This window comes from Chiloscyllium plagiosum, unplaced genomic scaffold (genome assembly GCF_037043375.1).
Source record: "Chiloscyllium plagiosum isolate Xiang-an unplaced genomic scaffold, Cpla_swu_hap1 HiC_scaffold_7, whole genome shotgun sequence".
NCBI classification, from domain to species: Eukaryota; Metazoa; Chordata; class Chondrichthyes; order Orectolobiformes; family Hemiscylliidae; genus Chiloscyllium; species Chiloscyllium plagiosum.
In genome coordinates, this window is record NW_028270145.1 from 48,897,617 (window position 1) to 48,913,103 (window position 15,487).

Sequence of the window (15,487 nt, forward strand, 5' to 3'; positions counted from 1 at the left end):
ATATTTTTAATCAACCTATTCTGTTTATGACACACCTCAATAGCTGGGGGGTTCTTAAACAGGTCTTTTGGCACAGAGGTAGTGACATTACCATAGCATCACTCCAATCTCTCTAATAAAATGTTCAGAGATCTTATTACCATTACACACCTCTGGAGAAGGCAGGATTTGAACATGGGCTAATGTGCAGGACATAATGAGCCCCTCCCTATCACTTCTAAAACTGTGCTACCAGCCAGAAAAAAAATCAAAGAGCAAACGAGCCAGGAAGTAGCTGATGACCCCTTTAAGTAATAATGGTGGGAGGCCTTTCCTTTTGCTTTATCTATGTTCAGCTGAATGAGGTTATAAGAATTTGCTAACTTAAGAAATGAGCTCCAAAATGGCAGAGGTGCCATAAATTGTGACTTGCATTGTTGATTCATGTCATGATCTACTTGCTCTGTACTTTTTGATTTGAAGTAAACTGCGTATGTTGTGATGTCTTCAACAAGTTGGCAGACAGCCAGATTTGAAGAAGTATGTTTATGCCCAATGAATGCATTTTAGTTCTGACGTGGTCCCATAACTATAAGATGGGCACCTAATTTTTCACTCCTGTATTAGAGCTGACTTCTTACCACAGACCAAAGAATAAAAGACTGGAATCCAATTATCAGTATACCCACATTCAGTCACTGTACCTGAATGGGTGACAATAACAAACTGCAAGATAAATCACTCCAATATCAGAAGTCAGTCTGTTCTTTAAGGTTGTCTGGTGAAGATAAAATGTTTAGTCACACCAGCTTACGACAAAGCTTATTCAACCTCAAAATAATACCATGCAGAATTTTTGTAAGTGTATTTGGGCTCTTGTGGCATAGTGGTAATATCCCTGCCTCTGAGCCAGAAGATCCAAGTTCAAGTCCTATCTGCTTCAGAGATATATATAACATTTTTGAATAGTTTGATTAAAAATATCTAAATACTGAACAACCTATCATTAGAAAAAGCCAACTAATTGCAGGCAAAACCTCCATGAAGCTTCTTGCTGTTGCAATTGTTTGAAGATAATTAGGTTAAAAATTCACAATATGAATTTGACATTATTCTACATTATTAATTATTTCTAAGATACTGCCAAATATATTTTAACTTTCTTGAGTTTTCCTTAATCTTTACTTCCATTCTTAGTTAGTCATTCACTTTGCCTCATTGCCTTTCCAATTAAATATGATTTTCAATAAAATAAACCATAACATTTACCCATGTTACATACCATAGTATTTAAAGGAAATATAAAAATACTGACTTTCTAAACATAATTAATGTGGTTTAATGCCCTTGTTTTCAGGCCCTGTTGAATAATCTCTGTTGTTTGTTTTCTGTGCATTTCTGTAGCTTAGGTTGTTTATCCATTTTACCCATTATTAAAATAAGTTTAAACTCAGACACATGAATGGTATAAAAACATTTTTTTGAAATGATAGGACCAAGACGCATTAATGTGCCATTATTATTTACAAGTGAGAATGTAAAAATTTGCATTTAGTAGCATTAAAATAGGGAGCTTTAATAGAGAAATTATTAATTTGTACAGTGTTGGCTTTGCTGGTATGATCAGCATTTATTGCCCAGCTCTAACTGACCTTGAGAGGACGGTGAACTGCTTTCTTGAAATACAGTAGAGCACATATTGTTGATACACTTACAGTGCAATTAGGGAAGCGGTTACAGGATCTTTACCTGTGGCAATAAAGGAAAAATGATTTAGTTCCAAGGGAAGATGAGCTGTGATTTGGAGAGGAACATGCAGCTGGTTTTGGTCCTATGCATCTTCTCCCCTTGTCCTTCCAGGCAATCAAAGTCACAGGTTTGGAAGACTATGTTGAAGAAGCCTTGGCGAGTTACTGTAGCATCTCCTGTTTCTGGTAAACACTGGTGTCAATAAGCTCTGGTGATGGAGGAAGTGAAAGTTTCTTGTGGTGGATGGAATGTCAGTCAAGCTTTGCTCTGGATGGTCTTGAGCTTATCATGCGGAGTTTGAGCTGCAATAATCCAGATATAAGGAGAAGATTATTCAGTCACACCTGTTTGTGCTTTGTAGATGGTGGTATGTCTTTTGAGTGTCAGAAGGTCAGAAAGTTGTTGCAGAATTCCCAGCTCCTCATCTGCTCTTGTGCTGTGGTAGCTTAAATCCTTACATATCTGATCAATGGTGACCCTCAACCTGTTAATAGTAAGGCATTCAGAGATGGCAGTGCTGATGATTGCCAAGGAGAGGTAAATGTACTCTTTTAGTTTGGAGGTGATTTTCAATTGCCACTTAGTTTGGCACAACTGACAGTTGCTCATTATTGGCCCAAGCATGGATATCATCCAGGCCCTGAAGCATGTTGACATTAATCTACCTCAATACCGAAGGAATTGTGAATGAAGCTAAACACTAGGCAATCTTCAACAAATATCCCCACTTTCAATCATATGCTAAAGTACAGAAAAGCACATGACTAAATAATAATGAATGATCAACAGGTACAGTATGAAAAGCAGGGCATTAATTCACATTGATGATGTTTGAAATTCAGTACTTTTTATACTTCCTCTGTATGCTAGGTGACTATGTTGAGTAACATAGGTAAGTGTTATGGTTTGCCTTATTCTGACCTCTTATGATGAAGCAGCTAAAAACGGTTGGGCCCAGGACACTACCCTGAAGAACTCCTGGAGTGATGTTGTGGGGCTGAGTGATTAGCTCAGTTGGCTGGCTGTCTAGTGCTAATGTACTGTGATGTGCTAACAGGATGGGTTCAATTCCCACAGCACTGATGTTACCATGAAAGACCCTCAGGTTGGACTGCTACCAATTATCTCTCTCTAATGAGAGCCCTGTCATCTAGTAAGACTAAGGTGACTTTACATTTATACACAATGATATTCTTACAGTCCCACATACTAAAACATTGGCCATATTGGCAATGTCATAAGTAGGGCCTACATCAGTTTTTCACTGTCAGTCTTGATGCTGAAATAGGGTAGATCAAACAAATCCTGTGGGAGGATGGCTACCCTGATCAGAGGATTTTTCATGCAATATCTTGCAAACTCATGAATGGATACAAGGCCTGAATTAACCCTGGAGGGATGAGATATTTCAAAATGATGAGCAACAGTTGTTTCAGGCAGCTATTATGCAGTAGCAACATGAGTGGAGTTTGCCACGAACAGGATGCTGCTGTCCAGCCAAAAGCTATCTGCCTATCATAAAAATGAATAATGTAGCATATGAATTTCAGTATCAGCTGTGTAGGCCATACACCTCAAAGGCTGTCAAATCAAATCAAACAGCATATCCTTTTGGCTGTTCACAATGAACTGGCTAGTCAGCTAACATGTACTTGCATAACCCACAATACAGTGTTCAACATTAGATGTGTTTCCATAATTTTATGGCATTTGCCAGATAATACTGAGTATGCAAATCATTATGCAAAATATCAATTTAGGATTGTCAGTCAGGCTTGGAGTTTGGTGCGGTTGCGTGTACTGGAATATAAATATATTAACACACAGGTTCCCATTCTTTGAAGACAAGGAACACATATATTAATTCCTGGTATCTGCAGAATTATGAATTCACGCCAAAAAAAGCATCAGAAAATTCAAAATCGCAAGCAAAACTTGCATATCTGCAATTTTTAATTTATTTTTAAATGAGTTCTGCACTCAAAAATTTCATCATTTGTGGGGATTCTCAGGAACGGAACCCTCGCCGATCTGGAGTAATGGCTGTACATCCTCTGTGCTAGTTTCAACTCAACAAAATAGGAAACAACCATTTTCTGGTTCATCTCTCAGGACAATGTCTTGACCAATCAAAGTCAATCTGTCTGCTTTAAAATTTAAACAAAGCATGGCAGTTAATTTTCAATCATTATTAACTTTGGCATTCTCCATGGCACTGCCTCGACCAATCAGATTCCACTCGCCAAACAACCTGCATTCTCCTCTCAAATAGTATAAATCTTGGTTTTCCCCTTAAATTTGTATTTTTGCGAACTTTCCTTATGAGTGTAGGATGAAAAACTTCAACAAAATGTATCTTTGTTTCAGCAATGCTCAAGTCCAAACAATCATAAACAACTAAGTTTGAACTGAATGATACTAAGCAGAAAATTGTCTTTAGATCTTGTGACTTTTGTCTTTAAAAGTTTTAATTGAGGTAAAAGAAACATGACATTGGATACAATTTCAGAAATTAAGACTCTTTTATAATAGTCTGTTTTTTGGAAGCACATTGGTTCAAATTTTATGCTTTTAATATGTTAAGTGGTTGTTTAAATCTGCAATGATCAGGTTGTACAAGACATGGGAAAGATTAAAGATGATAGAAATGTATTCTCCCCTCACAAGATGTTGGATATATGGAATATACTCCCAGAGATGTTTACCAATTATGAGTCAATTGGCACTCTGAAAAGAAAATGGTTGATAGCTGTTGAGAAAAAGCAACATATTTAACAACACTTTGATTTTGTTTTCTCTGAAGTGAAGGAACAAAGCTACCGTCCTCTAGAATAAGGAAGACAAGTATCTCTGCACTCTGATGGACCAAATGGCCTTTTATCAGCCTGAGTTTTATATGTTGTAGTTTTTGACTGGATTGTCCCATCCACCTTCACAGCAGTGTGCTCTGTCTGAGACGTCATGGTAGCAGCAGTTTTACTCTTCCAATTCTACAAGAACAATTTGAGCAATTGCCTGACAATAAGAATAATTTGAATTCCAGTATTAATTTTCAATTTACAGACAGTTATGAGGACCAGTTCTCATGTTTGAGATGAAATCATTTACTCACCTCCCTGAGGATCATACTCCCACCTTCTCCAATATCAGCTCTTTCCAATGAAAACAAAAATAAAATGCTCTAATGGCATTTGTGGCTCAATCAAGCAGTTTGTGAAATCAAAATGAATTTGTTCTAGATGTTATCAAACTACAACCAATTCTTTGTGTCTGTGGGGCCACTTCCTCAAGATAATTTCCATGTAATTTTCAGTTTTTCAATTAGATGTAATGTTCACTATGTACAGCAGGGTGTAAGTCTCACAATAAGGAGTTGCCCAACATAATTGGAATTGTTTTTTCCATAGCATGACTCCTATTATTAAATAACCAAAACCTCAGGGTCAAGTATTGTGTGTGCTTTGCATTGGATCTTTGATAAACAGACTTTTTAAAAAAATGTTGGACATTTAATGCATTTTATTTTTGTCCAGGTGCTGGGGATGTATCTCCCATTCTGCGGAATTGCAATCTCAAATGCTCAGTTGTTCGCTGCTTCCAGAAAGGAGTATGATAGGAGCAGGGTAAGTAAAGAGGATGCACTACAGGGGCTTATTTCTGACCATTCATTCCACACAGATTCCCCACAGCTAGCGTGCTGCTGAGTACATGTCCAAAATCAAAATCTATTTAATTGAATGAGGCTAGAAATAATGGCACAAGTTTTCTGGTCTCTGGATTGCTGGAGATGAGAAGCATTGGGGACATTTGAGTCATGAGCCAGTGAAAGTACGAATATGTGGACACGTGGGAATTAACTGCAAAGTTTATACTTCTAGGAAGTTGAATCACTGCTGCCTAGGATCATAGACTACCCTCCCCAACCACCCAACTATCCATCAATTACCTGACTGTCCCCAAATTGACCCAACTACTCCCAATTACCACAACCACCCTCCCCAATGACCAACTGATTAACCCATGACTACACAGCCAAACTCCTGATGCAACCTCATTACCCTGATCACTCTCCGATTGCCACCCAACCATCCTCTAACCAGTTGACAAATCTCCAACTGCCTAACTACGACTTGACCCAGTTACCCTTTCATACACCTCACCTATTTACCCACCTTGGCTGCCTCACCCAGTTGCCCACCTCACCCTCCTACCAACCTTGCTATTTACCCAATCACTCACTGAATCCCGTTAGCCACCCATTCACTAACAACTTAACTAGCCATGTATCTAACTATCCACCTACCCATCTTACCCAGCTGATCAACTCTTCCCACCTTACTGACATAATCGTTCACTCAGGTCTACACTCATGAAATCTCATGGATCATGGCAAAGTGCCCATAATTGCTGCTGACTAATAAGGGCAAGATCATTATTTACTTTAAGTTATTTTATTTAAGGAAGAATATGAAATCCTTCCCTTTTTTTTCTTTGTCTTCCCCCAATGTAGGTCATATGAAATCCAATCATTCTTATAGCTGAAAGGATGAAGGAGTTCTAGACCCTTATTCTTGAACAATGGTTACCTTCATCTGAAAACAATATTGAGCTGGCAATGACAGTCTGTCCATCTGGAGAGGTGCTTGCCATTTGCAGATTGCATCCACATGACAGGGTAGGGGCGCTGAAATGATACCATTGTGTTGAACACTGACTGCTGTTTCAATGTCCAGTACTGCACCATCTGACAACCGTTAGAACCCACCTTTGAGAATTTCACAGGATGCCCAATGTTTCATGCAGAAATGGTCAGGCACAAAGATAAATTTTGAGTTTCAAACCTATTAGCCTGGGTACAATGAGGAAGATTCTAGAAACATTTATAAAGGAAGCAATTGAAGAGAATACAGCAAGAAGGTGGCAAAGAATAAAACCAATATGTTCATTAAACATGTAATGGCTCATAAGTTTAATGGAATTATTTCAGGATTTCACAAAATATGCAGCTGAGAATAATGTGTAAATTATCATGTGTCCTAGACTTTCTGAAAGCATTTAATAACATTTGCAACAGACTACTTATGGAATCCATACAGTGTGGAAGCAGGCCATTTGCTCCATCAAGTCCACACTGGCCCTCTGAAGAGCATCCCATTCAGAGCTTCCTCCCCTTGCTACCCTATACTCTTGCATTTCCCATGGCCAATCCCCCTAACCTGCACACCATTGGATTATGGGAGGAAACTAGAGCACCTGGAAGAAACCCACACAGAGAACCTGCAAACTCTACACAGCCAGTAGCCTGAGGGTAGAATTGAACCTGGGTCCCTGGCACTGTAGGACAACAGTGCTAACCACTGAGCCACTCTACTGCCCCTTACAGCTACAAGAAAACCTGTTCAGGTCTGACAAAAAATTATAGACATAATAATATATTAACAAGACAAGAGGAAATCAATCTAATTATGAAAATAGGACCAGTGGAATTTCCAAATGAAGTCATAATATTTTTGATGGTTTTAATGAAAATACGTAAAACAGATTAAGCAGCTCAGAAGACAGATTTATGTGAGGAGTCAGAATCTTCCAAAGTGTGGTGTGTTTTCCGAAGTGCAGAGTTGCACATTAACTGTTTAATTAATTTACAAATTATATTTAATATTGAGATATACTTTAGGTAATGTAAATTAATTCACTATATTATGAAGGGTTCAACATGAAATAAGGTATTAGAGGAGAGAATGTTTGTAAACTATTTGATCAAATATTGACACTTTATATCTGGGGCGTTGTAGAAATTACTAAGACAAATAGAATGTTGGGGGCTGGAATTTTAGGCTCCACCCCCACCCTCACCTTGTTCTGCCCAGTTCATCTCCAGCCTGGGCTCAGAATCAAATGGGACCAAGCGTTAGCTCCATTGACCGGCTTCATTCTGGATCAGTTTTATGGTAGCAAGATTGAGACCAGCAGCAGTGATACTGGACAACATGTAGCAGGTAGTTGATTAGACTAGCTAATGAGGTCAGACTCCATGTTCCTGCACTGATCAGGTCAGTTTTGGTGCCTGGAAGCAAATATCAGGCAGCAGACTGAGAGCCCAATGCTCCACTCAGAACCATAGGTACCCCCTCTAGCAGGAGAGCAGAATCATGTCTCCAAGTAGAAGAAATGCCCTGGGGTTGGGGAGTCCAGAACTAGAGGGCATAGGTTTAGGGTGAGAGGGGAAAATATAAAAGAGACCTAAGGGGCAACTTTTTCATGCAGAGGGTGGCACGTGTATGGAATGAGCTGCCAGAGGACATGGTGGAGGCTGGTACAATTGCAACATTTAAGAGGCATTTGGATGGGTATATGAATAGGAAGGGTTTGGAGGGATATGGACCGGGTGCTGGCAGGTGGGACTAGATTGGGTCGGGATATCTGGTCGGCGTGGTTGGACCGAAGGGTCTGTTTCCATGCTGTACATCTCTATGACTCTATGACCCTAAATTCTCACTTTTCACCCGCATCCCCTGCAGGCCTGGCAAGCTGCTTTAGTTACCGTTTTAATAAATGATTTTAAAAAGTTTGGGGAGAGTGTGCCTCCATGTTGAATTGCTCTCTCTCTGATTTACCCTCAATTTTATTATGCAGTTCCTCTCAGCTGGAAGGTCTCTGATTGGCTGTCCACCTTCAAGAGCCTACTTTGGATCTTGAATGAAATGAACAGTGTTCATGCCAGCAATTAAACCTCCAAAAGTACCATTGAGTGACTTTCTCCACCATCCTTCCCAGAGGCAAATTCAGGACCTGAAAATAATTCTGTTTCCCAGTGTTGGAGAGAGAATACAGCCTGCAGCGTGTTTATGCAAATGTATAAGGCCCAAGAGCCCAATACTGAAACACTGTGTAACATCAAAGAGATCATAGCAATTGTGTGACTGTTGGCAAAGCTAAGAGAACAACACTAATTCTACCAGAAAAGATAGAAACTTAAGGGAACATGTCAATAATATTATTAAAAGACTGACATAGCCATCAGCTCCTGTAAATGTAAATGTCACGACAATTTGTCTGTCAGTTTAAAAGTGAAATATTACCAAATCAACATTGGTTGGAAGTGGGAAGAAATGGGCAATCACATGGAAGGAAAGCAGCTGGAAAAATCAGTATGCCTAAAGTATATTGTGTTACAATGTTTGCTGTTCAGTCTAACTTCGGATATCCTATGAGCAATATCATGGAAGTAAAGCTTGGATCCAGAAGGTATTATATTTCTTGGGTTTTTCTTCTTGTTATGCCTATTTTCAGTATTAGCCCTGAAGTGTTAGGATTTTTTTAAAGTTACTACATCAGGTCTTTTACGTGTTCTGCTTCTCTGTGCAGTGTTACACTATTTTATCTGCTTTGCAGTTTCCATTGAAACCTTGGCTCCCAGCTGCTACCGGAAAATAATGAACCCTCCTGGCCTTTATTCGAGTGCTACACCTCCTACCCACTCACTCCATTTTCAATGTATAGTCATGTATTTTACAGTTATAAAGATGGCAAACCTAGGGAGGCAATGGTCTAGTGGTATTATTGCTAGACTATTAATCCAGACAGCCAGGTAACATCCTTGGGACATAAGTTCAAATCCTGCTGAAGCAGATGGTGGAATTTGAATTGAACAAGAATCTGGAGTTAAGAATCCAATGATGATTACAGCACAATTATCGATTTTTCAAAAAACCCATCTGGTTCATTAATGACATAGGGAAGGAAATTGCCATCCTTACTTGATCTGGCTGACATGTGACTCCAGACCCACAGTAATGTCCACTGCCCTTTGGGCAATTAGGGATAGGCAATATATGCCGACCCAGCCAGCAATCCTCACACCCTGTGAATGATAACAAAAACAAACTGTAGCATCCACAGAAATTGACATCAACTTGAGAATTTGCAAACATGCAGAATTAAGCAGAGATCCAGATGTTTCTGTCAGTGATATTATGCTCCCCAGAGGGTAGATGGGAACATTTCCTATTCTCACATCTGCAGAGTACAAATTTTGAAGCAAATCAACAAATGGACCCAAGACTTATTACGTTGTTGGTTTCTTTGTAAAAACTACAAAGAAGTTACACCAGGTTGAATAAGTTGTGACTGAATAATATTTTTGTATCTAATTCTAAAAAAAACCCTCACTGGAACTGGACAACTAGTTTTATATTTGTGGATTGTTGAATTTTTCCATTATGACAAAAAATGCAATCACTTTTATTGCATTCTTAAAATTTCATTAAAAATACAGGAATTCCATCCATTTAAAATCCTGCTTTGTTGACTATGAGAATAGTTCATTGTGATTGGTTCAAGACCTTGCTTGTTAACAGTATTGTCACTGGATATGTGGAGAGTCCCTCAAGTGAGTGTTCTTTAGAATTACTTACAAAATTATTATATTGTTTCAAATGCAGTCCCATTATTCAACCAGTTGTAACTTTTTTACAGAGTAACTAACAACATAAAAAGTCTTTGTTCATTCGTTGACTGCTTCAATATTGTACTCTATAGATGTGAGAATAGGAAGCTTTCATAGATTTAAGTTAGAGCCAGGAAATATTAAATCAGTGCCTCAGAGATTGCTGGAATTTTGTGGCGAGCCTTTTCCAAGATCATTGCTTTACCACAGACAGAAAGCCCAGTCTGATATTTATGGAAAAATTTACACTTTCTCCTCAGTAAGCAAAGATTCCCTTCCCATTGCCGCTCTTACTAATTTCAAAATAAATAACTCAATGCTGCTATCAGATTTAAATTAAATGGCTAATAGCACCAATCTCAACAGAAAAAAATTCATTCCACCTTGTTGCCTTTGTAAGTTGTCCAAAGCTTCAAATGGTAAATAAATATCTGAGCCAATATTCTTAACATAAGCAAAAGCCAAGAAAATGAATCCCCTCTGTTCTCTTTCATTTCATAAATCATAACAATCTTAATGCCTGCAAGTTGCATTCCAATTACTGCCCTTTAATAAATAAATTAGCTAATAATGTTATGCAATATTTAAAATGTCACATGTTCTGACTCATCATCAGCCATGACACAAGAGATTCATGAATAGAACATAAAAAGAAATCTTGCATCAGTTACTTACTCCAAATGTCATTATATCACAAACGTAAAATAATCTTAAAAAACTAAATCTAGCCATAAACCTGGACCTTAAGATTTACACAAAATTGAACGTGTTATCCGATGAGATTTATTATCTCAAGCAGCTTAAGTTGCATCTGCTTGTTGATAGCAATAGCCTTAAAAATACAAACCAAGGTAGCAGTCTATCATTGCGTACCATCACTGTAGATTACTAAAGTTTGTAATATCATGGATGAAGTAGTGGAGAAACTGGCTGCAAAATTCAATTGATGAACACAGAGTTTTGACATTGGGGTTGTTGCTTTAGTGTAAAATAGCATCTGAGCAACTAACACATAAGTCTGCAGGCAGTATTGGATACTATTTTGTAAAGGTTAGATTGGGCACTGGAGAGTTTGCTCAGGAGTAAATACATTATGATGCTCGTTAGTATCCTACACTAATTTAACTCTCATGGAGGCATTTCCAATTTAAATGCTCCAGCTAATACCCCCTCTTTACCTCATAAAGCAGAAATCCTTTCCATCAGCAGGAAGGACTCCCAATGCAAGGCTTATTCAGAGTACCACTTACATTAAACATAGGTCACTAACGGTCTCTATGCAAAGAGAGGGGAATATAAAGAGTATTCTCTTTCCAGAAGGAACAAGATAAAACAGGCATGTAACTTCACCAGGATAGCAGGCTTCCCCATATGTTAGTGTACTATTGAATGCACATACACTGCTTTGCAGCTGCCTCATGTAAATTCTGAGATGTATCCCAACCAGAAAGCATTCTACAGCATTAAAATGTAGCTCGTGTATCACCCTGCTCAGCATATCATACACATCCTGCCAGCAATCATGGTTCCTTTTATTGCTACCAGTTCATTTAAGAGACCAAAAGGTAGTTACTGAATGTTAGGGACCATCTACTAATCACCTGGCTCATGACTCCTGTCTGCAACCTCAAGCATGTTTGGGCATTTGCAGGTATGAAGAGAGCAATGGTGAAACATGTAATATCACTAAGCAAACCACTGGGATGCTTAAGCAATGTTTTTCTCACCAGAGGAGCCCTGTCAATACCTGTGGAACACACGTCATAACTCACTGTGGTTGACTGTGTGTTATGTATCCATGTAATTGGGAAGTCAGCTTTGGATTGCATCATTTTGATATGGTAGCATCTGGGTTGACTGGCTTACAGGCAACATCAAGAGCACTGACAGAATTACAATGTTGGGAGGACAGATATTGTCATCCTGAGATAGGGCAGCAGGCCCTTGCGCCATGGAGACACTGCCTGTGGTTGTGCCTTAGCAATGCTTGCACTGTATTGCAGGTCAAATTGCTGAGTGGTTGTAAGACCTTACAAGTGCCTTTGAACACAAGTATCTGCAGCTGCGGATGCAGCAATCTGAACCTGTCATCTGAGTTTGTGTGACTTTAGTCTGAACTTCTCTGCATGACCCAGACATTGAGTAATTTCTCTTTGTATTGTGCTGGATGCTGACACATCAGTCACATGACTCAAAGAACTGGACTTTCATCTTTGAGATGGGAATTGCCAGTCAGCTACTTCCTGATATCACAATACTTCACACACCCGCCCCTCCCCGCCCCCAACCAGCAAGGCCCATTCAAACTAAAATCATTGTGAGGTTGTGGGAGCAGATTGGAGTCAGGCTGTCACCTCAGGAAGCTGGCCTGAGGTAGGGACACAGATGACAATTGCTGAGACAGGCAGATAGAAAGCCCACCTCTTTACAATGGGTCATCAGCCAGTATTCACAATGAGGTTTCATTGCACAATTGTGTCAACAAAATCTCAGCGGCTCATAGGATTAAAGCCTTTTAAATAATTGAAAGAATTCAGCTATCTGTTCAAGCTTTAAAGGAGGGAAAAGAATTTCTGAATTTTCAATTCATGAAAAGACTAATCTACTGGGAACTCCATCTCCCATCCTCCAACTACCTTCTTGACCTAGCCTGATCCCAACCATCCCCCCACCACCAAAACAACCTTACAGACTACCTGACAAACCCCTCCTGAATCACCCCACCACTCCCTGAATAGCGTATCAGTCCTGTCTATGATTCAACCTCACTGCACCCAGCCCCACCAGACTATTCTATCACCAGACCCATCTCCTCTCATTCACCTGCCTTCCTGCGCCCACCTGCCAACCGACACTATTATCCACATACCATTCTCATTCTATCCTGCCCACCTGCCAATCCACTCTTTACCCTCCTGCCACCCTAAGCCCTTATTCACTTACCTAACACACTTACCCCCTCTCCATAGCCTTTCACAGGCTTTGGACACTTAGACTTACAACGATATGGCTAGTGTCATGAAATGGTGACATGACTTCCACAAAAACGCTCAGTGCTGCTTTCAGTAAGGTTTCTTGTACTTGGTCAGTTCTCTAGGATACTGCATCAAACAGCAGATCAAAAAAATCACAGATGAGTAAGTAACTGTGCAACTTGTTGTCTGATTGCGTTGAAAATTTGAGAATTCAACCCCGATTGTGGCTCGCTCTTTCTGTAAGCTTTCTGCATGATGCACTACACTATGATGCACATTACTAACACCACACTATTAATTTAAATTACGCACTGTCATACTGAACAGAGCTAATAGAAAAATGATTTCAACTATAAAGCTATATTTTTCTCTGTGGGTGAAATTTAGCAATGTTAAGGATGGAAAAGTGGCTGAACAAGCCCAGCAGAAAGTACTAATCTAATTTTCTTTTGTCATTTTCAATGTAGATTTGGTCTCTCACTGAAAAGTGTGCGAAAATTAGTCCACCTGAGTAAATAAAATGCTTGTTAGTGAGAATTAAGATTCTATTATAGCATTCTGCTGGCTGGATAATTATAAACATTTGAGTGTGTTACTCAGTCATCTTCCTGGATTAGTGTAGTGAAGGCAGGACAAGGTATATGTAGCGATTATGAATTTGAGGATATGTGAATGCATCTGTTTATTAATCCAGTTCACACTGGCTATTAATCAGAATCCTCACACTCAAGTTAAAGCAGTTTATAGCTGTAAGTGCCCCATTCTTAAGGTGGGAGTATTCCATTTTTTTCACTCCTACCTTAAAAATACTGAAACACAAATGTACACACTATAAATCTCCATTCCTTTCATCTTTAAACTGAGGCAATTTATCTACTGCAAGTTAATTCATTTCATAGCATGGTCTATCACAGAAGATGATAAATGAGAAAATGGATTGAGTCAGGAATTCGCAAATCTTTCTTTGGACAATTTCAACCGCACTTTATGAATGTTGCAGGTGTTGATTAAGGCAATTCTAAATTTTCCTTTCTTCAGGATTTGGAAATTTATAGAATTGTTTTTATAAAAAAGAGGTCAAATATGCCTCTCCAAACAGGATAAAATATACCATCTAGATTTAATCATTTCTTCATCAGTTAGGAGCAAGCATCTGAGCGAATGCTTCTTTCAACCATTTCAAACGTGCAAACAACAGCGATATGGCAAATGTAGCTATAAGACAAACCGGAAATTAATGAGGGCTATGTAAACTTAAATATTGATCTAAACAACAAGGAAATTTAGAAGCTGTTTGATATTTTAAAATTTCTATTTTAGTTTCAAATGAGACAAAATGTATAACGAAATTGAAGAATAGAATGATGAAATGTCTAAGTCATTTCTATGCAATATATGTGAAGCATGTGTTTTTAACTGTTACTTTTCAGTTGCTAGCAGTTTTCACTTCTGATATATATTGGGGTGGCCATATTGGATTTGGTGCTAGGCAATGAGCCAGGTTAGGTGTTAGATCTCTCAGGAGAGCATTTCGGTGACAGTGACCACAACTACCTCTCCTTTACCATAGCAATGGAGAGGGATAGGAACAGACAGGTATGGGAAGATATTTAATTGGGGGAGGGGAAATTATACTGCTATTAGACAGGAGCTGTGGAATATAAATTGGGAACAATTGTTCTACAGGAAATGCACAACAGAAATGTGGAGGCTGTTTAAGGAGCACTTGTTGTGAGTGTTGGATAATGTTGTCCCACTGAGACAGGCAAGGAATGGTAAGGTGGAGGAGCCTTGGATGGCAAGAGCAGAGGAGCTTCTTGTCAAAAGGAAGAAGGAAGCTTACTTGAGGTTGAGGCAGCAAGGATCTGGCACAGCTTTAGAAGATTGCATGCTAGCTCGGAAAGAACTATAAAATGGAATGAGGAGAACCAGGAGGGGCACAAAAAAGCTTTGGCTGGAAGGATTAGGGAAAATCCAAAGCATTATACACATATGTGAAGAATAAGACAATGACCAGCAAGAGAGTAGGGTCAAACAGTAATAGTGAAGGGAACTTGCGCCCGGAGTCTGCAAATGTAGGGGAGGCCCTCAATGAGTTTTTTCTTCAGTATTCACTAGAGAGAGGGATCTTGTTGATAGTGAGAACACCATGGACCAGGCTAATAGGTTTAAACAGATTGATATTAAGGAAGTGGATGTGCTGGAAATTCTGGGAAGCATCAAGGTAAGTAAGTCCCCAGGGCCAGACCAAATATATCCAAGGTTACTACGGGAAACAAGGAATGACAGTGCCACACCTCTGGTGATGGTCTTTACATCCTCACTCTCCACAGGA

The 15,487-nt window shown here is 39.1% G+C and overlaps 1 protein-coding gene across 1 annotated transcript in view; it reads left to right on the forward strand.

Annotated features, from left to right (window-relative positions):
* Positions 1 to 15,487, forward strand: part of LOC122551515 (dual 3',5'-cyclic-AMP and -GMP phosphodiesterase 11A-like) — a 411,702-nt gene that overhangs the window by 214,596 nt on the left and 181,619 nt on the right. Inside the window, exon 3 of the mRNA XM_043693531.2 lies at positions 5,262 to 5,351. Coding sequence (XP_043549466.1) covers positions 5,262 to 5,351 — 90 coding nt within the window. The remainder of the gene's footprint in view (positions 1 to 5,261; positions 5,352 to 15,487) is intronic.